The following is a 26,217-nucleotide window of genomic DNA, read 5'->3' as shown; positions in this document are numbered from 1 at the left end:
ACAGCCTTATTCTAAAATGGATTAAATAGTTTTTTCCCCTCAATGTACAAACAATACCCCACAATGACAAAGCAAAAAGAGGTTATAATTTTATGCAAACGTTTTAAAAATAAAAAACAAAAATAAACATTTACATAAGTATTCAGACCCTTTACTCAGTACAGCCTTGAGTCTTCTTGTTTTTTATGTTTTATTTAATTGAACCTTTATTTAACTAGGCAAGTCAGTTAAGAACAAATTTGTATGTACAATGGCGGCCTACACCAGCCAAACCCGGACGACACAGGGCCAATTGTGCGCCGCCCTATTGGACTCCCAATCACGGCCGGGTGTGATACAGCCTGGATTCGAACGAGGGACTGTAAGGACGCCTCTTGCACTGTGATACAGTACCTTAGACCACTGCACCACTCGGGAGCCCACTATGGGTATGACGCTACAAGCTTGGCACACCTGAATTTGGGGAGTTTCTCCCATCGTCTCAAGATCTGTCAGGTTGAATGGGGAGTATCGCTGCACAGCTATTTTCATGTATCTCCAGATATGTTCGTTCGGGTTCAAGTCCGGGCTCTGGCTGGGCCACTCAAGAACATGCAGAGACTTGTCCCGAAGCCACTCCTGCGTCTTGGCTGTGTGGTTAGGGTCGTTGTCCTGTTGGAAAGCGAACCTTCGCCCCAGTCTGAGCGCTCTGGAGCAGGTTTTCATCAAGGTTCTCTCAGGTTTAGCGCACTGAGTGGTTTACACATGGAAAACGAGTTAAACATTATTTTATTTTTGAGACTTTCTATTTTTTGGTTTTGGTCAATATTTTCTAAGTGTAATTAAGACACTTTACAATAATAGTAACAGCTCTGTTAAATTATCCCATGGAACTTCACAGAGATTCGACATTAGATGTGGAATTAAACAAGGATGCCCAATTTCTCCTTTCTTATTTTTATTGGTCACACAAGTTATGGCACTTCATATAAATAAGGATAGTTTTAGGGGTATTCAGATACCAGATACCAGGTTAACTTTCATTGTTAATTTGTTTATCTTTCATGGAAGATTCTTTATCCATAAAATGAAGTGGGCAGAGAACAAACCCCTTTTCACATTATTTAAGATAGAATGTAAATATTATTTTGAAATGATCCGTAAATGTAAAAACAAAAAGCAGTACGCACCATAAAAGTATTTAACAAATTGAAAATGAATCTTGATATGTAATACCCCTGTCTGTTAGGTTTATGTACTCTTGTTGGTATATTTCAGTTTTTTTGTATTTGTTGTGTTCATGATAAAAATAATATTTAAAAAATAATTAAAAAAATGGAAAACGAGCCCCGGACTGGATATACTTCTGGGCGCACATGCGCACTAGGCAAATTCAGGAAATGCCCTGATATCAGGAACTGGCGGAGAAAAGTTATATTCAGCAATTCAGAGACTGAAACGAATACACCAGATGACAAATATTTAAGGAGCGAATCGATATACAATCCCGAAATCAGCTGTAAATGTAAATAGTAAAACAAAGCTGAAAACGATGTTTGAAAAGGCGTACTCCTACTCCTCACTACTTATGTTGCTAATGCAGTCTCGGACATTCTGATTGGAGAAAGCCGGTCACATTACACTCTTTGCGGATGACGTTGGCTTATAGGTTTGTTCGCAGTTTCGGACGGAGAGGAAGTCTCGGGGACAGGTAATACGACCATATTTTGTATTTGATGTTGATATTGGTTAAAATAAGGTAATCGCTAATGTTTGATTGATAACAACTGAAATGTTTTGTCCCTTGCCGTTTGAAAATTGCTACAGTAGCCAACTAGTTTACTGCATGTATTGTTGACAACCAGAAGAGGAAGCTTTTTTGACAAGCTAACGTTAGCTAGCATAACACAACACAGTTAGTTAGCCAACGTTAGGCCAGGGCCAAGCGTTTTTCCAAGTTCCATGTACAAATAAAAATGTTATCTTGTGAAAATACACGCACTAATAATCAGCTAAATTGACTAACGTTGCTGTTATCGTATCGGGGCCAATCGTTTCTACCTTCAGACCATCACATCAGGCTGCTGAATAGCCACTACTAACGTTAACTTAGTCAGCTAGCTAACGCGTTACCTGGACTTTTACTCTGCCCGTACCCAAACGACATTCATCAATGTTGCAGTTGACAATATGTGTATTATTGATTAAAATATATATTTTTTGTTTTTATTTATTTCACAAGTACAACCCCTCAAGGGTCACCTCCCCCCCCCCCCCTATGATCAGCATTTTCCTCAAGTCTTTACTCTGCCTCCACCCACAATGGACATTTGATTTATTCATCACTGCTACAGTTATGATGATGTGTGTAGTTGTATTTCTCATTTTTAATTTACCATTTTCATTATTTGATATCACTTAGTCATGCATGTTGGAGCGCGGAGATTGTCACTACCCTGCAATCACACCTGCAACCCTGTACATGTGACTATTAAAACTTCTTATGGCTGGGATCCCGTTAACGGGATTGATATGACAACAGCCAGTGAAAGTGCAGGGCGCCAAATTAAAAACAACAGAAATCTCATAATTAAAATTCCTTAGACATACAAGTATTTTACACCATTTTAAAGATAAACTTGTTGTTAAGCCCACCACAGTGTCCGATTTCAAAAAGGCTTTACAATGAAAGCACAACATATCATTGTTAGGTCAGCACCTATTCACAGAAAAACAGCCATTTTTCCAGCCAAAGAGAGGAGTCACAAAAAGCAGAAATAGAGATAAAATTAATCACTAACCTTTGATGATCTTCATCAGATGACACTCATAGGACTTCATGTTACACAATACATGTATGTTTTGTTCGGTAAAGTTCATATTTATATCCAAAAATCTCAGTTTACATTGGAGTGTTATGTTCAGTAATGTTTAGCTTCCAAAACATCAATTTACAGAAATACTCATAATAAACATTGCTAAAAGATACAAGTGTTATACATGGAACTTTAGATAAGCCTCTCCTAAATGCAACCGCTGTGTCAGAATTTTAAAAAACTTTACGGAAAAAGCACACCATGCTATAATCTGAGTACAGCGCTCAGAGCCCAAACAAGCCATGAAGATTTCTGCTGTATTGTGGAGTCAACAGATGTCAGAATAGCATTATAAATATTCACTTACCTTTGATCTTCATCAGAATGCACTCCCAGGAATCCCAGTTCCACAATACATTTTTGATTTGTTCCATAAAGTCCATCATTTATGTCCAAATACCTCCTTTTTGTTCGCGCGTTCAGTACACAATCCAAACTCACAACGCGCGGGCAAGTCCATGCGAAAGTTCAGACGAAAAGTCATATTACAGTTCGTAGAAACATGTCAAACGATGTATAGAATCAATCTTTAGGATGTTTTTAACATAAATCTTCAATAATGTTCCAACCGGAGAATTCCTTTGTCTTCAGAAATGCAATGGAACGCAAGCTAACTCTGTCACGTGAACGTGCGTGGTCAGCTCATGGCACTCTGCCAGACCCATGACTCAAAGAGCCCTCATTCCCCCCTCCTTCACAGTAGAAGCATCAAACAAGGTTCTAAAGACTGTTGACATCTAGTGGAAGCCTTAGGAAGTGCAATATGACCAATATTCCACTATCTTCGATAGGCAATGAGTTGAAAACCTACAAACCTCAGATTTCCCACTTCCGGGTTGGATTTCTTCTCAGGTTTTTGCCTGCCATATGAGTTCTGTTATACTCACAGACTTCATTCAAACAGTTTTAGAAACTTCAGAGTGTTTTCTATCTGAATCTAATAATAATATGCATATATTAGCAATTGGGCATGAGTAGCAGGCAGTTTACTCTGGGCACCTTATTCATCCAAGCTACTCAATACTGCCTCCAGCCATAAGAAGCTAAGTATATTTAAAACCAAATACTTTTAGACTTTTACTCAAGTAGTATTTTACTGGGTGACTTTCACTTGTCATTTTTTATGAAGGTATCTTTACTTTTACACAAGTATGACATTTGGGTACCTTTTCCACCACTGCCTACATGTACAAATTACCTTGACTAACCAGTACCCCACATTGACTCGGTACCGATACCCCCTGTATAGAGCCTCGGTATTGTTATTTTGTCACTTTTTATTTTATTTTTGTAACTTTATTTTATTTTTTAAACATTTTTCTTACCCCTTCTCTTGAACTGCATTGTTGGTTAAGGGCTTGTAAGTAAACATTTCACAGGAAGGTCTACACCTGTTGTATTCGGCGCATGTGACAAATAACATTTTATTTGAACCCAGCCAGAGAGAGGCATATCATACTTTCTTTGGATAATTTCGTAGCACTGCTGGTAGTACTGAATTTGATATTGTATATACATTCTGCCTTTTCTGTTTCTCAATTTCGGTCACATTTGTAGGTCAACAAGAATTTTAGCAAGACCATGACTGTTTACTTCTTTCATGCCATGTTAATCATATTTGAGTGTTTTCGCTTTCCTTTGCCAACATTTCCAGACAGATTTTAAGTGTAAAGAAGCCCACCACAACCATAATGGCTTGCAGCAATGTTTCTTGTATCTTTACTGTTCTGTATTTTGTATGGATCAAAGTTACATTTTCTCACCCTCTTTTCAGAGAATTGGTCTACTTTCAGGTTCGATTAAACCATCAGGCACTCTCTTTGCAGCTTTTAGTTTTGAAGCTGTTTATTTCAATGTTGTTATTTCCTCTCTCTCTAGTGATGGGTCAGGAAGCTGGCAAGTCAGCCTGGCCCAAACCGGCTGTTGGATATCACACAATAACAGGAAGGAGATACGGCAGGAGGCATGCATACGTTAGCTTCCGCCCAACCTCTGCCAAGCACAGGAACCCAGCCAGTGTGGAGGGTTGGCCAGCTATGGAAATGGACGGTGTCCGTAGAGCGCATTCCATACGTACGTTCACGGTGCAAGTACATCTATTATGCGCCTTCTCAAGTCCCATTTGCAGTGCATTGATTGTCTGAGGGACAAGATGTAGTCTGAGTCTGAAGAGCATATTTGTCTCTTACAAGCAATGATACAGTTCTATATTTCTGCATGTTAACAATGATAACAAGGTCGGCAAATCAATGGAAGTTGTGTTTATTGTTTTTGTGATATCATCCATGGCAGACCAGTAAGCAGATTGTGTAGTGAGCAGCAGCATGTGAGTGAGTGAGTACTGTATAGCTTGAGGTTTGGATTGATTTATCCTGTGACATGGAATGCAGTGTGAGCAGCTAAGCCTATGAATCCCTTATTCTGCTCTTTAATAAAATATGTCTGGTTGGAGCTGCTGCACGCTATATCTGTATTCAGAAAAGAAGGACCGCTCTCTTCTGTCTTTGCTCTATTGTCTCTCCTCCTTTCTCTTTCAACAAGTGTAATCATTGTGTATTGACAAGTCATGGTAGACGTTTTGGTTTTGTTTTTAGCTGTGACTAAATGCCTCTCTCTCCTCTACCTTCAAAAGGGAACATCTCCTCGACACTTCACACCAGCTTTCCTGTGTCATGGAGTTCGGTTCACCCAGAAGTAAAAGCCAAATCTGGCAAAGATCCTCCCCACAAGAAACAGTCAACTTCTAGGAAGCCATCGGAAGCCCGCTCCGTCCATTACAAGAAACTTAAGAGTGACCAGGACCAAAATGTCTTGAAGAAAAGTGGTGAAGCCAGTGCGTGGCCTATCTCCGAGGACAGTAACCCTTCTAATTCTAGCGTATTGAGCTTTGTAAATATTGATGCTTATGAGCCGGACAGTAGTGGAGGCGAGGAGGAGGAGGAGGAGGAGGGGCAGGGCTCCGACCTGTCTCACGGTCTCCAGAAAAGACTGGATGACATGATCTTCGAGCTGGGTAAAGAGTTTGACTATCTCAGCGGTTTGCACTCGTATTTGTATACAAAATCGTGTGACGGGACAGACTGTTCCCTCAGAGACACTGAGTCAGTGAAAGAATCTAGAACTGATCCTAAATCAGATTCAGACACAGAGGAACCCCCTCCTGAGAGGAATATATCAGAACACAACGGAACAGATCACATGGAAAACAGCACTGAGGACCACCATACACCAGATAACCTAGCAGCCGGTGGCTCTCCCATCGGTCCCAAAGGTCCTGCCGAGCTGGGGAACGACAACCAGAGAGGGACACAGTCGGAGATGGTGGTGAGGCCCAAAATTCGTAAGCAGACGAGTGAAACACACCTGGAGAAGAGGAAGAGTTCTCACCGCGAGGAGGTAGACTGTGGCTTAGCCAAACAGGCCAGCAAGACCAAGTGTGTGTCTGCACCTCCGTTCTTTCTGACGCAAACAGAAAGGCCAAACCAGGAGATGCTCTTTGATTTTCCTCAGACTGAGTCGAATGGGTTTAGCCCTATAGAGCGGTGGTGTGAACATGGAGAGGCTGGTAGAAAAATTAATTCAGATGAAGAGGATACCTGGGAAGATCTGGAGGATTTCAATGAGACGTGTGCTCCTTTCATGAAGGCTGAGGAAAGGTATTATAATATACATTATATATAATTTTTTACGTATGACCTTTTTCTTGGTCTTAGAGCCTAGTAAAATATGACAAAATGCACAGCAAGTGTGTATATGGTCAGTGAAATCTAATCATAAGGATTGGGTTGCGGTGATGGAAAATGTCAGTTAAACATTAGCAGTATAGTTTGTCTGCATTTTGGAATTATTCATAAATGTAGACCGGTCATTTTCTAGATCTCTGATGAACCATGACATTGCAACTCGCAATATTATTTAGCCTTTCTGGGAAAGTGTGAATACGAAGCTCTCTGTTGTCCTGATAAAGTATTAACTGAGGATTGAGGAAGCAAAGGTTGCTAGCGAAGGTCTTGTGTTTACAGCTAAGGCCTCTGCTAGAGGATTAGTTGGTGTTGACTAGGTAAAATGGTGTGTGTGCGCATGTTTACACATCCTTGCGCGTGTGTATCTGCAGCTCGGAGTGCAGCGACGGGGAGTGGTCGGCCTCGTGGACGTCGGACTCTGGCCTGGAGAAGGAGCGTCAGAAAAGCTGGGAGACTCTGCCCGGCCTGGACGAGCTGCACATCAGCAACAACAGCAGTCTGGAGGACGTACCCGAGCTCAGCCTGCCCCCTGCGTAAGCACCATAACACAGACCTTATATACAGTTCTCCTGATAAATGCACCATGATGATACAGGCCTTATATACAGTTCACTCCTGATAAATACACTATGATGATACAGGCCTTATATACAGTTCACTCCTGATAAATACACTATGATGATACAGGCCTTATATACAGTTCCCTCCTGATAAATGCAATCAATTGCTTGAGACTGGTCTAAATGCATGCACTAATCTGGAGCAAGGCAGACATGAGTAGTTAAATAGAAACTATTCAAATTGAGACTGGGGACCACTGCACTCAGACTTTGCATTCGTCAGTCAACTGTATGTATATATAATTTCATTGGTAAGCACAGCCAGCCCTCAGATGCACACCTCCATGTGTTACTGCTGCGATGTTGAACCAGGGTGTGGACTGGAATGACGATTAAGCTAAGTGCCACAGCAGCACACTGTCCAAGCAAGGTCTTCCATTAAATCAGTCGAGGCAGGCTGAATCATTCCCGTGGATATTGATTTTGATGAGTTAAGTAGTTAAGATGTACAGTAGCTCTGGCTTGTTTGCATATGTGTATAACTTGATAAATAGCGAGCTGCATAGCCTACATTTTCCAGTACATACACTTTTATGTTCAGTTGCAAGGTGAAAACGTGGTCGGCCACAACGAAAATCAATGTTCCTTATTGGACAAGTTCCTCCCTGTTTCAGTCTGTTTTCTTCTGTCTGGTGCCCAATGAACATAGCCCTTGTGTGTGTGTGTGCAGGGAGCCTACACCTCTGGAGGAGGGGGAGATTCCTTGGTTGATGTACAACGGAGAGACGGGCAGCAGTAGTGACGAAGACCCCGATGGCATGAGTCACTTTGTCCACCCGGGCCTCTTCATCCTTGACGGTAACAACAACCTGGAGGATGACTCCAGCGTGAGCGAGGACCTGGACGCTGAGTGGAGGTGGGGAAACATTAAGCTTTTTACTCCAAATTGTGAGAGATGCACTGAGTGTCCAAAACATTAGGAACACCTTCCATGACAGACTTTCCAGGTGAAAGCTATGATCCCTTATTGATGTTACGTTCACTTCATCAGTGTAGATGAAAGGGAGGAGACGGGTTAAAGAAGGGTTTTAAGCCTTGAGACATTGATTGTGCATGTGGCCCATTGAGGGTGAATGGGAAAGACAAAAAATGTCAGTGCCTTTTTGAACGGGTATGGTAGTAAGTGCCAGGCGCACCGGTTTGAGTGTGTCAAGAACTGCAACGCTGCTGGGTTTTTCACACTCAAATTTCCCGTGTGTATCAAGAATGGCCCCCTACCCAAAGGACATCCAGCCTGCTTGACACAACTGTGGGAAGCATTGGACTCAACATGACTCTCTCGACACCTTGTAGAGTTCATGCCCCGACGAATTGAGGCTGTTCTGAGGTCAATATTAGGAAGGTGTTCCTAATGTTTTCTACACTGAGTGTATAATTTAAGGCTTTTGTGTTTAGAAGCTATTCTCATTGACGAACATTTAAAGAGAGGCAGCTTGACGAGTGTCTAATTTACATAATATGTACACACTTTTCAATTTCCATTACATCCTTGCCTAACCTTTGGTTGTGGCTGGCAGTAAGCTTGCAAACTATTCAACAACGTGAGCAACTTTTCCTCTAAAACATATTGGGTTCACATTAATAATGCTACCACACCATATTACAGCCTTGAATAATGTGCAGACAATGAAAGTAAAAAAATTCTTGTTTGTACAAGTGTTAGCTAAATGTAGCTTGCAAGACAATAACACTGCTAGCTAGCAATGTTAGCATTACCCCTCTCATACAAATATACATGTACGGTTTCAGCGCATTAAAGTTACCTGAGAACAAACCCAGCTTTATTTAATCAATATCGTGAAAGTTATTTTATGAGGTAAATGCAAAATTGTGACTGAGAATGTTGATGATTCCCCTGGTGGGTTCTTGCCTGGGCGGTGGCTCAGAGCAGCCAGTGGGGAAACACTGTTTAGCGTCCCTTAAAGATACGGTGGCAATTTCAGAATGTAACAGGCTCAGGTGAAAACTCAATAAAACAAGCAGTGGCGATTTTAGCATGTAAATCTTGGTGGGGCAAACTCCCCAAAATGTTTTAGATGCATGCTATTTGTTCAACACTTTTTGAAATGTACAGCGACAGAATTCAGAACATGGGCCGTCCTGAATTCTGGGGGCTCCTGAATGGCGCTGCGGTCAAAGGCCCTGCATCTCAGTGCTAGAGGCGTCACTACAGACCCTGGTTCGATTCCAGGCTGTATCACAGCCGGCCGTGATTGGGAGACCCATAGGGCGGCGCACAATTGGCCCAGCATCGTTCGGGTTTGGCCGGAATAGGCGGTCATTGTAAATAAGAATTTGTTTTCAACTGACTTGCCTAGTTAAATAAATAAAAAATGCCAGCAAAGCCGCAACACAACACTAAACAATACATTCATTGCACAATAACGGTGACAAACCGTGCCCACAAACTTTTAGGGCCTACATAAAGCTGTCCCAACAGCCACGCTTTATTTTCAGCACTATGGAGTTAATCCTTACCACTACTACATCAGCAGAGCCTTGTCTGGCAGCAAAACAGTTCATTCAGCCTCATTTACTGCCTTTTTAAAATGTGGTTTCTACTGACAATTGATCTGTACCAACTATGTCATAAGAGGCAATCCGTAATTTCGATTAAGACATTAATGAGCGAAGTACACTACAGTACACATCTCCCTGGCATATTACATAATTTTATGCAGCAGCATATAAGACATTTTTGGACTCACCTTGCTGTGCTCACTTGAACAGGAAGGTGGTGTGGCGGTCCTTCTTGTGGGCAAATTGTATCATCAAAGTCTGGCATTCTCTGGATTCATGGTGTTTTCAAAACAACTGGGAAATCGGGGGAAAAAACAAGGTCGAATCATGACGTCAGTGATCTTCTGGTCGGAGCTCTAGAAAGAGGCCCGAGTTCCCAACTTGGAATTCCAAGTTGGTTGACCGTTTTAAAGCGTATTTTCCCAGTCTGAGCTTTTTTTTTTTTTCTGTCTTAAACTCACTGAAGTCTGAGATTTACGAGTTTCCAGTTGTTTTGAATGCGGCGGAAGTCATGCTGGATTGACAGCATGGTCAATGTATTCAACCTTTTCTGGCCCATGGTGTCGAATGTTTATACTTTTTAATCTTTGAAAAGAGACACTTAAACCAAGACTTGGACCACAAACCCTCTCCATTGAATAGCAGGCTAGTGATTGCGTTGCAACGCTTGCAGTTAGCTTCCTTCCAAACTACTCATTGTTGAATTCTTGACTACTAACTTGTAATGGCCGATGAGCACCGATACATTTTATCTCTAATTTCTCTGCCCCACCTGCCCTGAATGACGGGTTGCCACTGAAAAGAAGTCTCAAATATAGTGATAATGTCTATATACATTTCAGCTGTTTCAAAAACATTGCTATACTATTAGTATTTTTACTGTTTGAATGTTGGGCACAGCTAGACAATTCTGTTAATACTGCCCTGCTTAGAGGGGGGCAACTGTCCAGTGAGTGTCTTGCGCCTCCTCGATAGGTAGTGTTCAAGACCTGAGAATTTCTCAAGTTTGAATTAGTCATGTCTGTCGAGAAGCAATGCATCTCGAATTTCTTGAAATTCTCATCATAGAAAATGGATCCTTTGTTTCCCGGAGGTGTGAATGTTTGCCTGTACTTTGTTGACTTTTACAACATGGTAGTTTCACTTCCTAAATGTAAGATGTATGTAAAGCCAGGAGTTTTCTCTGACCATGTGAACTGACCAGGAAAAATTGACATGGTATGCTATTGTTATGAGAAAATTCGACATAATTAAATGCATTTTGTTTTGCTTCATCTTAGGTTGCTTGATGACTTTGGAGAGGGCTTTGGGATGGCCCAGGCTATTTCCTATGTGGATCCTCAGCTCCTCACATACATGGCTCTTGAAGAGCGCCTTGCCCAAGCTATGGAGGTAAGGCCCAAGTCCTAGACTCAAGGGACAGCGAATGCACTGCTGCGTAGTCACTATGGGACCTCGTTCTAGAGCACCTGGTTAAATTGTGCATAAGATATATGTTTTAATGATCATCTCTAAATGGTGAAACTAGTGAAAATACAGTATATATGGTTACTGTAACATTTTGCAAGTTTGCTTCATTTACTATCATCTTAAAATGAAATATGGAATTATTTTTTGCCATATTGAATTATTTTATGTTATGCTACTTTCCTTGATTTGGACAATATGTGTTACTACATTAGACAAACTCATGTTTTGAACACATCGAATTGGGGGGAATTACACATTATTTTTGTAAGTATAAAAGTTTAATCATCATGGTGAATTAAGATGGATTGCTTAAAACAGATCAATATCTTTGATTTTGTACCTTTTTTTTAAACATTTTTTTTTTAGATTGGTCATTTTCTAATTCAAAGGACAGACTAGAGACCAATTCTGAGCGGCCTCTCTATAAAAGATACACGGATTTGACAAACTATCACTGAAATAGCAGCCAACAGTTGTCACTGTTGATATCCTATAGCGGGTCGTGTTTCATTGAAAGTGGTTTGTTCCATTTTCTGTGATGGCAGCCTTCCAAAATGTACGTCTGCAATTCCAAAATATAGATAGTAGCCTTCTACGAATGATAATCTAACCAATCATATATAGATTATTCCAAGTTTCCGTGTGGTCTTTGTATAATGTATGTTTAAACAGCGGACACAACCCAAACGTTTTGCCCCCGTTCTATTGATTTCAATGTGTAATCGATATGAGCGATTTAACAAAACTGTTGCATTACACTTACCGCGTTGGCCTCAGTTCAGCTGGCTGTCTTCTAGAAGTTGTCCTCTACCAGTGATGTATACTGTTTTTTTTGAGCTGTGCTAGTTTTTACAGGACGTGCAACCTGATTTCCCTGCCCCACTCGCTCTATTGATTTCAATGTGATATCGACAACAGTGTTTCCCTTCATTTTTCCGCGGCACCCTTATCAATCGAACACTTTAAAATGTAGCAGACAGTCTTCTGCAGGTTGTTCTCTAACCAGTGATGTAAAAAATATCTCCAGTTTCCATTTTTTGGAAATCTAATCGATATGAGTGATTTATTGCCACTTATCAACTTGCATACGCAGTTTATGGTGCTAGTTTTAATAAAATACAAGTAATATGATTACTGTTGTGGCACACGTATGTGTAGGTTTGTACATTTTATGTTTAGGTTTTCAATATATCACAAACTGTTTCTGCGTATTGACTATTGATTTGGACACTTCAAAACAGTGTTTTGACTTTGGGCTATTTATCAAAAGTTCTTGTCAACAGGAAGCAGAATGGCATCATTTTCAACTTGTTTCAGGAATATGAATGGAACTTTCAACATTCATTTCCAATAGTATTCTACTTAATCAAGTAAAAACTGCTGAATGAGTCAAAATGTGCTGTGATTTTATTTATTTTGATAATTCAGAAATCATGATAACTGGTTTGCCTTGCCTACAATGACACAAGTCACTTAAAGCATAAGTGCAGACGGAAGCATCTTAGGACCATATTTGTTAAACACCATTCCATCTCTAAAAGGTTTGTTTCAAATGTGCTTTTCAAGATGGTGCCATCCTACGTTGACAGACCGTGTTGCGGTCTTGTACAACGTCAAGACACATTCCTAAAAATGTGTAACTACCTACACTATCATTTCGTTGTAACTACCACGGTTCGTTGTAGCTACCACGTAGGGATGTTGGCACCTGATGTTCTTCTGTTTGGTTCACAGGCGGCTTTAGCCCACCTTGAGTCTCTGTCCATCGACGTGGAGCAGGCTCACCCTCCTGCAACAGAACAGATCATCGAGTGTCTGCCTCAGATCACCATATTGGAGGTCCACAGTGGTAAGTTCAGTGCTAGAAGACCACAGTGGTAGGACCACATCTTGTCCTAACAGACTAGCTCTTCCCTTCGCTCCTTTTTGAAATGGCTGTATTGTTAATGTGTGCAATTGCCCACTTTGCATTGGGGGAAAATGGAGATTGTCACTCATTGTGGGTGTAAGTAGCTAAATACTGCTAAATGTGCAGTACTGTAAAGAATTCCATTCATTGGTCAATGTTGAAATTCAGAATGACCTTTGAAAAGGCTCAAGCAAAGCCATATTTTCAGTGGTGGAACGAGTAAGATTAGTTCTTTTAATTTGGCATGCACTAATTACTGTAATAGGCCTAGGTAATGCAGTGCTTAATACCAACATGATGAGTGCCTTTTATATCAGAATAAAAATAAAACATGTAGCCTAATTAGTGGGACTATCCACTCTGTAAATCCCCAACCTCGGTATTTAGTCCGTTTTACCATTAGCCAACCAGCAGTCCAGTCCAGACTAACTGTCTGAAAGAAATTAGCTACTAATATACTATATATATATATACAAAGTATGTGGACACCTTCAAATTTGTGGATTCTGCTATTTCAGCCACACCCGTTGCTATAGGTGTATAGAATCGAGCACACAGCAATGCAATCTCATTGGGAGCTTCATGAAATGGGTTTCCATGGCCGAGCAGCCAAAGATCACCATGTGCAATGTCAAGCGTCGGCTGGAGTGGTGTAAAGCTCGCCGCCATTGGACTCTGGGGCAGTGGAAACACGTTCTCTGGAGTGATGAATCACGCTCTACCATTTGCAGTTTGGCGGATGCCATTAGAATGCTACCTGCCCCAATGCATAGTGCCAGTTTGGTGGAGGAGAAATAATGGTCTGGGGCTGTTATTCATGGTTCAGGCCCCTTAGTTCCAGTGAATGGAAATCTTAACGCTACAGCATTCAATGACATTCTAGACGATTCTGTGCTTCCAACTTTGTGGCAACTGATTGGGGAAGGCCCTTCCTATTTCAGCATGACAATGCCCCCGTGAACAAAGCGAGGTCCATACAGAAATGGTTTGTCGATCGGTGTGAAGAACTTGACCTCAACCTCAGCCCTGACCTCAACCCCATCGAACACCTTTGGGATGAATTGGAACGCCGACTGCGAGTTAGGCCTAATCGCCCAACATCCGTGTCCGACCTTACTAATGCAAGTCTCTGCAGCAATGTTCCAACATCTAGTGGAAAGCCTTCCCAGAAGAGTGGATGCTGTTATAGCAGCAAAGGTGGGAGCAACTCCATATTAATGCCCATGATTTTGGAACGAGATCTTTGACGAGCAGGTATCCACATACTCTTGGCCACGTAGTGGTATAGACTTAAAGCTCTGTTTATTAGTCTGCTAACTCTGCCAGAAAATGGATCATAAAAAAAAGAGGGGTTTCACAATCTCTCAACGCGTTCCGTATGGCAATATCCCGCTGTTACAGAGCCGATGTGATGCCATGATAGGAAATAACTGTAAAGCGATGCATAATATGAGTCATAGGCACATAATGTAAATGTGAGAGAGGGGGAAAGAACATTTTCATGCACTGGCGCCGCGTCAAGTTTATGACACGCCAGGCGTCCTCGGGAATAAATCACGGCATGCAGGCGTTGAGGCAAGATGGCCGCCATTCGTCACGCCATGTGTCGGAGCGTACAGTTCCATCTGTGTGCACGTGGATCTAGCGATTCGAGCCTGATGGAACGTGAATGCTTGGGGCTGTGAATACAGAAGTGTGGTTGAGGCTGGGGCTGTAGAACATGAAGTGATAGATGGCGCGGTGCCGTTCTCTGACACTTACAATTAGTACTTCCTGTGTGTCTCCGTGTCAGTATGACTGGGCCTTTCTCGGCGTCTCTTTTTATATAATTTGTCCTTTTCTCTATGCATCCCTCAATCTTTATCTTTGCCTTTCTGTCCCCCTCTCTCTCTAGGGCAGGAACAGTGCTGTGCCATCTGCTGTTGTGAGTACGTCAAAGATGAGATTGCAACCCAGTTGCCGTGCCACCACATGTTCCACAAGATCTGCGTGACTCTCTGGCTCCAGAAGGTGTGTGGATAATTACTTATTTTGAAGCCCTTTTTTTAAAGACTAACCTTTCATGTACATGATCATTTGCATGTAATTTAAATGATGGTGGCATCAGTCTAGCACCTGGCCTGTGTCAGTCTTTTGTGATGATTGTTTATATTGACTTATGGTATCTTCTCTCTCTAGTCTGGGACTTGCCCTGTCTGTCGTCACGTCCTGTTGCCGGTTGTCGCGGAGACCCCTGCACCCACCTCGTTTGTGTCGGACCAGTACATCCCTCCGTCCAATCACAGCGCAGCCGGAACGCGGTGAATCCACAAGAGGCCTCTAACGCTTAAATTAAAATAATTACTTTTTCTGTCACTGCCTCTCCGCATTTTAGCACGTCATGAGGTTTATTTAGTTCTGCACATGTAAGTTCCATGTCTGAGTGACAGTTCAGGCTTATTTTCTGAGAAAATATTATCTGTGTAATCAAGTTTTTGTTATGAATGTATGTTTTAATGAAGGATAGGAAATTGCAATTTGTTTAGCCCAGATTTTTGTTAACGCATTTTACATGCACTTTTTTTTTTTATACAGATGAAAGCACTGCTTATTATGCACCTTATTGTACTCATTTTCTAAATCATTTTGTTTCCCGTGTTCAATAAAGGCTGTAGTGTGGGTAAGGCTTTGTCTTCAAGAACTCTATCAAAATCATAACTTCCTTACTCAGTTTGTATAGAAGCCATTCATACGAGGGAAAGATTAGGCACTACACCATCTCTCATACAATTTACCCATTGTAAGCCTCTGGTTGCCTGTTGAATGAAAAAATGAGGATCAGATATTTGTATTCTGAAAATGGATTTAAATTCATTTCTGCACCTCCCCAAACAGATAACACTTGAGATTGAATTCAAAGAGCCAAAAAAGATTTATTGCAAGTACACAGTATAAAAAAACATGACATATGAGATTTGATCATTAACAAGGGGAATATACAGTTAAGGACATTTTTCAATTCTTACTCTGAAGTGGGGTAACCGTGTAACATTAATTTGATCACTTAAATCCAGTGCATTGTCCACTTTTTACTTTAGATATGGTCTTTATTAAAAGGGAAACATGTTGAGCGAAACAATTAACACAACAGTACTAGTGTGCCTTTTTCTGATAGTGTCTTTAACATGGCCAAAAGTGCAATCAAAATATATAAAGGTCTCTATTGTGGCAATAAATATCCCAGCTCTTTAAATTAGTCTGACACAGACTCAAATATTAGCAATATACCTTAGGAAAAGCGCTCAATAAGGCGCATACTTTCGAACGCTGTAAAGTTGGCCTTGGAGTAAATAAACGATGATACAGCACAAGACAGTCACATTGAATTGTGAAGCAGAATTAGTCACTAAAAAAACATGAGTAACAAAAGAAAATACAATTCCATTCACCACAGATGTAATAATGGTTTGCATATCATGCATTGGCCAGTAGCGTAGAGGTGAATCTCCAACTACCCATGGCAAAATCTAGACTTGGTCACTTTGCATGAGAATAATACAAATAGAAAACAAATTAAACCATAGAACAAATTCTATAAAAACACTGGCAAATATCTTAAGAGACTGAAATTGATACAAAATGCTATTTTAGTGTCTCAAATAAATAAAAGGGTTACTACAAAAGGTGTATGCCTTACATTTGTTTAAACAGAAATATATTGTGCTCATCAACCAGTAGTTAAGATGTAAGCACCCATTCATTCTACACCTTTTTGTTATTGAAGACAATGTTAATAAAAAATATACGTACAAATCAATGGTTTGGTGTTTAGAACTAAAGCTGTAACTAGGTCGTCTGGAATGCAAGAAAAACAATCTGGAGGTAATTTGACTGGAGAAACCACTCAATAACTGTTACTCCAGTCTCAAATGGCAACCTATTTACCATGTAGTGCACTACCTTTCACATATAAGTGCACTATGGGGAATATGATGTCATTTGAGAGACAACAGATGAGGTCATGACAGTTTGACATTGTATACACAGGATAGGAAATAGGAGGATCTTTCCAAATATCTTTTATACATACTAAAAATGTACAAACAATCATGCAGATACAGACGCAAAACATAGACAATGTTTTCTTTATCGAAGAAACAATCCTATAGAGCTACACACCGATAAAGAGTGACCTACATTTGCACGATTGCATTTTTTCAGATTAGTATTCGAAAAACAAAATGTAGAAAAAGGTTATAGCATTTACAAAATACAGGAAGAGGAATGTTTGATTGTAAAATTCGAAAGACAAGTGAAACTGATGGATGGATGTGATGTGTTTAATTCAAAGAAGATGCTTTTAAAGACACATCTGGACTGTCAGCACAAAATGGCAAGGAGCTTGGCTACATGGAGACAACATGGCAGCCTTAGAGGAATGACCCGAATACAGAAGCGACTGGAATAGCTAATTCACTATAGAGCCAGGAGAATTTCCTGGTCAGGAAAAACTGTAGCCCCTAGTTATTGACGAGGCCTAGGGGCTCAATTCAATCCGTGTTGCGGAAAATTCACGGTAAAGCACGATTTAAATTTAAAAGGCAACGTTCCCGGTAAACACTGCATTGGTCGGCTCAATTAAAATTATCTTTACATTTCAATCACGCCATACCGCGGATCTTCCGCGAATCGCGATACAGATTGATTCGAGCCCTAGGTCCCAGAGTTTTATCCTGGTCATGACGCATGGTCAGATAAAACTCCTGGCCCTAAGTATACTTAATGAAAACTAGTTCACTGTTCATTACTGAATGCAATGTCTATCAACGATTTACAATTGTGTTTCACAAAAATAATTGTCTGAAGTAGAAAATACCACAACATATGAATGCCTGAAAACTGGAGTTCCTTAAAACTGTCATGGCTAATGTAACAGCGGACTGTTTTTGACACGAAATGCGAAAATGTCACATTTCACGTCAGATAGTACAGTTATGATACATTCTAATTCTCAGATCATACAAAAGTAGTGAGGTTGTAACAACTGACCAATACTTAGCAATGAGGCAGCAATCTGGAGGGTCTTAAATTAAATCATTCAAAGTCAAATTGTATTAATTACAAATACACAACTTAGAAGTTCATTCACTTTATAATTAAGGCAGTATTACTTCAATATTTCTGCATTTTATAGCCTGAATAATTATAGGAAAATGGTGTAACAAATTGCACTAATCCTTGTATGTTAAACTTAAAAGGTTTCCTAGATTGAATGGTGTGAGTGAAGAGAATACTTGATCTTTGGAAAGACATTGTAGCTGATCTCAAAATCGTCACAAACAAGACTTTCAGCTAGAAGTATTTTTCTTCCTGGAAAGTCGAAAAGTCAAGCTTGAGACATACAATAATAACCCCGAGGTATGATCTGCTGGTAAAGAGAACAACAGGTTCTCATACGCAATCTGTCTAAAGACTGAAATGAGCTACAGAGTGCATCTACCTTATCAGTCTGTTTTGGAGGTTGCACAGCTACACGGAGCCCCAGAAACCTTTTTCACGTCCTCATAAACCATCCTACCTTAACAGGACCAAACTCGGGGCCCTAAAAAAAATTTGGAAAATGTTCATTATTGTGGCTATGAATGAATGATGAGCAATAGCAAAACAGCAGAAGTCATACAGTGAGCTCCAAAAGTATTGGGACAGTGACACATTTGTTGTTGTTGTTTTGGCTCGGTACTCCTGCACTTTGGGTTTGAAATGATACAATGACTGTGAGGTTAAAGTGCAAACTGTCAGCTTTAATTTGAGGGTATTTTTTTATCCAAACAGAGAATCGTTCAGAAATTACAGCACTTTTTGTACATAGTCACCCCATTTTAAGGCACCAAAAGAATTAAAACAAATTCACTTATTTGTGTATTAAAATAGTAAAAACGTACGTCTTTGGTCCCATATTCATAGCACACAATGACTACATCAAGTTTGTGGACGCATTTGCTGTTTAATTTGGTTGTGTTTCAGATTATTTTAGGCCCAATAGAAATGAATGGTAAATAATGTATTGCGCCATTTTGGAATCACTTTGACTGTAAATATGAATATCATTTGCTTCTAAACACTTCTGTATTCATGTGGATGCTACCATGATTACAGATAATCCTGAATGAATTGTGAATAAGGATGCACAAATAGCATTTGTATCATTTGTCACTGTCCCAGTACGGTTTGAGCTCACTGTGTGTGCAACGGAGCATCGTTTTACGTATCACACACATCATCTTTCCATGTTTGCATGGTTTTGCTCCAAAATACCTGACGTTTACTGAGGTTCAGTAAGAGGTGAAAGAAACAAACAGGAACAAAAGAGCACCAGGTTCAAAAAGAAATACGGTCGAATTTTGACAATGATCCAAGCTAAGCAGAGACCTCTCTCCTTGATAATGGCTCAAAACAGTTGCATAGGCAAATAACACAGTGATTTTGTGACAAAGTATAAACCGTAAATACAATCACGACGAGTAGCATCAAGGACGTAACGTTCTGTGGTTGTAAGGGGATGATTCCCTGGAGGTGATGCATGACTTGGTCCCCCTTCCCCTACCTGGGTGCTATTTTTTCTTGACCGAGGCCAGTTCTTTCTGAAGGTCGGCAAACTTTGGCCGGTTTTCAGGCTTGTACTCCCAGCACTTCTGCATGACTTTGTAAACCTCATCAGGGCACTTTTGTGGACAGGACATTCTGTAGCCTAAGATGGGGGTGAAAGACAGACAGACACACACACACACAATTTCAGTGAATTTCCTAGGATGGATTGAGGCAGGATAATCAGGGGTATAAGGTTGGAAAACACATTACCAACCAATGCGGTTCTCTTCACGACTACTTGTAGTTTTTCAAGTAATTGGCTCTAAGGCCAAATCCAATGAAAGAGAACACAGATGACTCACTCAATGGTCAATATATAATTATGGTGGCGTTGTCTTTTGAGTTCTCTCATTACCTTCAGTTTTATACCTAATTAGTACACCGTTCATTCATTCTTAAAGACCGTTACCAGTCAGAAATGCCTTCATCAGACCACTAATGGTCACATGTGGTGTCCGATATCATTAGCAAATCTCTAAAAACAGGCAAAATCATAAGATACAATCGGTTAAACGATCTTGTCAACAAATTACTGGAGCACGTACTCCTCTGGCCACTGGCCTAAAAAAATCAACAACAGAGGAGTTGGCTAAAGCACAAACGGATCCGGCCACCAAGCTAACACAGATATTCTGTCAGACAAGGAAATCAAGACGACACTCTGAACCCTTGGAGGGACGTCTTCTTACCTTTCTCCACTTGCTCTCTGGCCTGCTGGTTGGTCATCCCTGGGTAAGGACACACTCCGAGACTAAACGTTTCCCATAGGAGGATCCCATAGCTCCACACGTCACTCTCCGAGCTGTATCTCCCTGGGACAACAACAACACTCTCAGCCACCATGTATTGGAGAAGAAATGTGGTGACATGTTGGGGATGTTGTGTCATCAAAAAGCTATGCTACCTTCTGCAGACTTCAAATCATATACTCCAAAAAAACACAATTAAGAGCTGTTTTCTTCCCTAAATACCAACTACTGTAGTTGCATTTTGCTGGGTTAGGCCAGTGTTGTGGGGTTAGGCTAGTGTTAAGCACATAATGACAAATATATTTGGAGGTTTGATAACGAAATTGGTGAAAAGTAAAGCCTCGCAGTTTTACCATAATTTAATGCCTCTGGAGCCGTCCACTTGATGGGGATCTGTTTGAGGCCGGACGACGAGTAGATCCCATCGTCCTCTTGTCTCGACATCCCAAAGTCGCTGATCTTCAGCAGGTTGCTCTCTCCCACCAGACAGTTCCTGGCAGCCAGATCCCTGTGGGAGACAGACGGAGGGACAATATCACTTTACCTCCACTTTCACTCCATCTTCCTCAGATCACGGGGGGTGTAGACAAAAAAAAGAGTGTAGAAAAAAAGAGAGTGTAGACAAAAAGAGTGTAGACAAAAGATGGGCTGTGGTGGGTTCTAAATACAACAACAACACAAACAGTAGGCCTTTGTTTGGATATTAACGTTTTGTGAACAAACAAGTCACTCATGACCACAACCTTTAACAGGCATTTCAACTGAAACCATTGCTCTCAGAGAAGTATTAGTCAATAGTTTCTATACCATGACAAGACTGGCAACATAGCGTCTGGCCGCTCAGCTAGATAGCCGTTCTCGCCGTTATTTGCTGCCCGCCCCAACATCCCCATCAAACAAGCAATTTATGCGCACGCACGCACACGCACAGACACATTGGGTGTAGTAGCTAGAGCAGAATATTTACAGAACAAAGTGAAAGGATGTAGTGGTAGAGCCCGCTTATCGTGACAGATGCTAGCCATATGAATAACCATCATTTTAATGTTCATATTAACAAATGGGCCATTAAATAAATGACTTAAATAGTAGGCAAATCAGGACATCTAAAACACATGTACATGAGTCGGGATAGACGGGGATCTCAACTACTACTGTACATGTAGGTCAAAGGTCACCATACTGTCGATGATGTGAACATTTATAATCTACAGAGAGAAAACTCATCCGCCAGATTATTTGGGCCCTGCTGCAGGTGGATGGGATGACCCTGTACCATCTGTGTGTGTGTGTGTGTGTGTGTGTGTGTGTGTGTGTGTGTGTGTGTGTGTGTGTGTATAAGTATGCGCAAGAGTGTGTGCGCATATCTGTGTGTGTGCCCACGAGACACGTACAAATTGAGCCCTGTATCCCTCCCGTTTCAATTCCACAGCCCTGCAGCCCCTCTGTGAGGAGGACTACAACTACTCAATATAAACTCAGCAAAATAAGAAACGTCCCTTTTGTAGGACCTGGTCTTTCAAAGATAATTTGTAAAAATCCAAATAAATTCACAGATCTTCATTGTAAAGGGTTTAAACACTGTTTCCCATGCTTGTTCAATGAACCATGATCAATTAATGAACATGCACCTGTGGAATGGTCGTTAAGACACTCACAGCTTACAGACGGTAGGCAATTAAGGTCACAGTTATGAAAACTTAGGACACTAAAGAGGCCTTTCTACTGACTCTGAAAAACACCAAAAGAAAGATGCCCAGGGTCCCTGCTCATCTGCATGAACATGCCTTAGGCATGCTGCAAGGAGGCATGAGGACTGGAGATGTGGCAGGGCAATAACTTGCAATGTTCGTACTGTGAGACGCCTAAGACAGCGCTACAGGGAGACAGGCCGGACAGCTGATCGTCCTCGCAGTGGCAGACCACGTGTAACAACACCTGCACAGGACCGGTACATCCGAACATCACACCTGTGGGACAGGTACAGGATGGCAACAACAACTGCACGAGTTACACCAGGAACACACAATCCCTCCATCAGTGCTCAGACTGTCCGCAATAGGCTGAGAGAGGCTGGACTAAGGGCTTGTAGGCCTGTTGTAAAGCAGGTCCTCACCAGACATCACCGGCAACAACGTCGCCCATGGGCACAAACCCACCGTCGCTGGACCAGACAGGACTGGCAAAAAGTGCTCTTCACTGACGAGACGCGGTTTTGTCTCACCAGGGGTGATGGTCGGATTTGCGTTTATTGCCGAAGGAATGAGCGTTACACCGAGGCCTGTACTCGGGAGCAGGATCGATTTGGAGGTGGAGGGTCCGTCATGGTCTGGGGCATCATCGGACTGAGCTTGTTGTCATTGCAGACAATCTCAACGCTGTGCGTTACAGGGAAGACATCCTCCTCCCTCATGTGGTACCCTTCCTGCAGGCTCATCCTGACATGACCCTCCAGCATGACAATGCCACCAGCCATACTGCTCGTTCTGTGTATGATTTCCTGCAAGACAGGAATGTCAGTGTTCTGTCATAGCCAGCGAAGAGCCCGGATCCTATTGAGCACGCCTGGGACCTGTTGGATCGGAGAGTGAGGGCTAGGGCCATACCCCCCAGAAATGTCCGGGAACTTGCAGGTGCCTTGGTGGAAGAGTGGAGTAACATCTCACAGCAAGAACTGGCAAATCTGGTGCAGTCCATGAGGAGGAGATGCACTGCAGCTGGTGGCCACACCAGATACTGACTGTTACTTTTGATTTTGACCTTCCTCCCTTTGTTCAGGGACACATTATTCCATTTCTGTTAGTCACATGTCTGTGGAACTTGTTCAGTTTATGTCTCAGTAGTTGAATCTTGTTATGTTCATACAAATATTTACACATGTTAAGTTTGCTGAAAATAAACGCAGTTGACAGTGAGAGGATGTTTCTTTTCTTGCTGAGTTTATTTTTCAAAGAGCTTCTCCTGTTTCTGCTGACTGCCAGCACTGAGCTGCAGAGTTGGGACAAATTAGACTGTCACTCAGGGATACTGGTCCCGGTGAGATAAGTAAGAGCAATGCACCGGAGATGATTTGATGGCCCCGCTGTGCTAAGAGAAATGTAAGACTGATTGCAGCAGCAGCAGCAGCAGCACCTCACTTTCTCTTGCTACGACTATCTGGCTTGGTGGGAATAGTTTTCACCTGAAAACACAATCTCAAATTAGCCAGCATAGAGAAATAGAGATATGGCTCAGAGCTCAAGGTGTTACTATCAAAGCTGATAGTGTTGTAAACCGTGTTAAGCAGCGAGAGATCCATGTTGTCCTCTCACATATCTTACTTTGGGGGGGGGGGGGGGGTCATGGCATTGTAGAGGGGAAGACATTTGATGGGGTCTAAATTCAGTTAGGTTTGAAAATGGAGTGGGCTTGCTGCTAGAGCAAGAGGTTTCATCTATAAAATGTTGTGCAATTAATAGAACCCATGAGTACAAATAAGAACAGCTGAAGTGAAATTCTGTTCAAAGCATGGGCAATCTCTTGAACGTTAGACAGATAGGGCTATTTTCTGGAATACTCCATGCAGAATAATGTTACATACAGTATTCCACAGACTGATGTTGACAACAGTAAACCAATACCTGTGGATGCAGTTTTTGAGCTCGAGGTAAGCCATTCCTGCAGCAGCATCTAAAGAAAACTTCACCAGCTGTTTGGTCTTCAGGTCTTCCTTCTTCTTCCGGAGGAATGACAAGAAGTCCCCTCCTTCCAATAAGATATCAAAATCTATGTTCAGAATTGTAACATTCGGGGGGGACAAGTTGTTTCTGTATGGCAGTACTGTATGCTACTGGACTTACCTGGCACTAGCTCCATCACAATGTAAATAGGCTGCCGTTGTGTGCAGACGCCTATCAGCTTCACAATGTTCGCGTGGTCATACTGCTTCAGGATCCTGTAGCAGCAACATTTGACAGTACGAGACATTTACATATTTGTCAGATCTCTAAAACACCAGACTAAAAGTTTGTTCAGGTAAATAATGTCAAAGATGAGTGAACAGATGTTTCTAGGCGGTTAAAAAGGGACCTGCGACTGATAGCTGACATGTTCCTCCACTATATTGCAGGACATGTGCTCCTCTCACCTGGCTTCTGATAGGAATTTGATCTTCAGCTCCTGTGGAAGATCCTCTTTACAGGTCTTGACTGCCACAGGAGTCTTGTCCCGCAATGTTCCTTTGAATACCTCACCAAAGTTGCCCTAAGAACAAAGAAAAAAACAGAGATACAGTAACAAAAGTTTGTTTAGTATATATTAATTTAACAACCAAAAAACCCTCTGTCCTACAGATGTGGTGAACATGAAGAGGATATCCAAAACCACTAACTTTGCCAAGAAGCTCTCCAAGAATAACATCCTCATGGTTGAGTATCCATTTTTTATCCTACGAAAGATGGAACAAAACACGGGCAATGTAAACACCAAATACAAAACATCCACACACACACACACACACACACACACACACACACACACACACACACACACACACACACACACACACACACACACACACACACACACACACACACACACACACACACACACACACACACAAATACAAACGAAACCATACAAATGCTACTGTGTAACAAAGCATTGACTGACTATTGTATTATCAGAATTCCTATAAACCGAGAAACAATTACTTCAGCCACAAAAACCTTGACGCCTCAAAAAACATTTCCACGGAGCAAGAAAATAATGGCCCAGCTAAACATAACACATTCCAATGGCCAGTCTCATTGAATAAAATAATGATCAAATCTTCCAAGTGCAATGTGGTGCCTAACGGTAAAATGTCACCGCTTTGCTATGAAGTGCTCACAGAAAGACTATTTAAAAACACTTAGTGTTCGGAGGCTTCAGCAGACCCAATACAGTAGTAATGACAACAACCATTAACCCCGTGTTCGTAATGGCTGGGGCAATTAAAACACCATTATGTTCAACACCAACCGGGTAGCTTAGGAGGACTCTAGGACTTGTTTATGATTAAACCTGGCTATTGAAAGTGTTGACTTATTTCCCTCTGTCGAGAAAACGTCAGGCGTATTGGATCCAGTTGCAGCACATAGCGGATATTAAAAATACATTTGCACTACGAGCCTATACATGAGAAATGTGCCCGTGAAAAATGTCATACAGGTCAGGAAACCAGAGGTTAATAGCGCCAATGGCTAAAATAGCCAAGGAATCTTTTGGAGCACATCGTGATCAATGTGATTTAATACAGAACAACAGCCTGGTATTGTAGAGGACTGAAAAGCCCAATTGGAATATGTTTCATTATATTAGTGGCAAAAGTGTAGTTAGAACTTAACCTACAGAAAGTTGTTTAACTGTGATCAAAGCACACTACTTATTACTTATTAAACTGAAACATTTACTGGATGTCAGATTCTTACTATATTTCAGGATATGGCCAAAACCTGCAGAACCAAACACCAAATAACACTGAGATGATGCGGTATGTCAGAACATCGGAAAATCAATCAATTAAAAGTCGCGAGTACCAGAAAAGCTAGGGATCAACTTCCTTTCGACTCGTGCTGATGTCAGCAGCAGATAGTGGATGTGTACATAATGAGTCTCGGTGAGAGAGCCTGTAAAAAGTAATGCATCTCAAATGAAAGACCTGGTGAAAACTGACTGAAATGAGAGCCGAGTACCAAAACACTA

The 26,217-nt window shown here is 41.4% G+C and overlaps 2 protein-coding genes across 4 annotated transcripts in view; one reads left to right on the top strand and one right to left on the bottom strand.

Annotated features, from left to right (window-relative positions):
- The first annotated feature begins 1,417 nt into the window (after positions 1 to 1,417).
- LOC120026310 (E3 ubiquitin-protein ligase Praja-2-like) lies at positions 1,418 to 15,780 on the top strand. Its single transcript, XM_038971143.1, has 9 exons — positions 1,418 to 1,690; positions 4,734 to 4,928; positions 5,488 to 6,511; positions 6,970 to 7,131; positions 7,889 to 8,074; positions 11,019 to 11,130; positions 12,943 to 13,057; positions 15,012 to 15,127; positions 15,296 to 15,780. The coding sequence occupies exons 2-9, from the start codon at positions 4,736 to 4,738 to the stop codon at positions 15,419 to 15,421; spliced, it is 2,034 nt and encodes a 677-aa protein (XP_038827071.1). The 5' UTR covers positions 1,418 to 1,690; positions 4,734 to 4,735; the 3' UTR covers positions 15,422 to 15,780.
- A 229-nt stretch (positions 15,781 to 16,009) lies between these two features.
- The window catches only part of fer (fer (fps/fes related) tyrosine kinase), a 36,595-nt gene continuing 26,387 nt past the window's right edge, over positions 16,010 to 26,217 (bottom strand). For 2 of the 3 annotated variants that reach the window (XM_038971140.1, XM_038971141.1), the window contains exons 13-19: positions 24,863 to 24,919; positions 24,620 to 24,735; positions 24,333 to 24,427; positions 24,114 to 24,237; positions 20,847 to 21,001; positions 20,434 to 20,556; positions 16,010 to 19,844 (exon numbers count right to left, since the gene is read on the bottom strand). In XM_038971140.1, the coding sequence (XP_038827068.1) occupies positions 19,708 to 19,844; positions 20,434 to 20,556; positions 20,847 to 21,001; positions 24,114 to 24,237; positions 24,333 to 24,427; positions 24,620 to 24,735; positions 24,863 to 24,919 (807 nt within the window). In that variant the 3' untranslated portion in view covers positions 16,010 to 19,707. The remainder of the gene's footprint in view (positions 19,845 to 20,433; positions 20,557 to 20,846; positions 21,002 to 24,113; positions 24,238 to 24,332; positions 24,428 to 24,619; positions 24,736 to 24,862; positions 24,920 to 26,217) is intronic. The other variant, XM_038971142.1, reaches the window with a different exon arrangement.

Source organism: Salvelinus namaycush, chromosome 31 (assembly GCF_016432855.1).
Source record: "Salvelinus namaycush isolate Seneca chromosome 31, SaNama_1.0, whole genome shotgun sequence".
NCBI lineage: Eukaryota > Metazoa > Chordata > Actinopteri > Salmoniformes > Salmonidae > Salvelinus > Salvelinus namaycush.
This window is presented reverse-complemented; position numbering and strand designations above follow the sequence as displayed.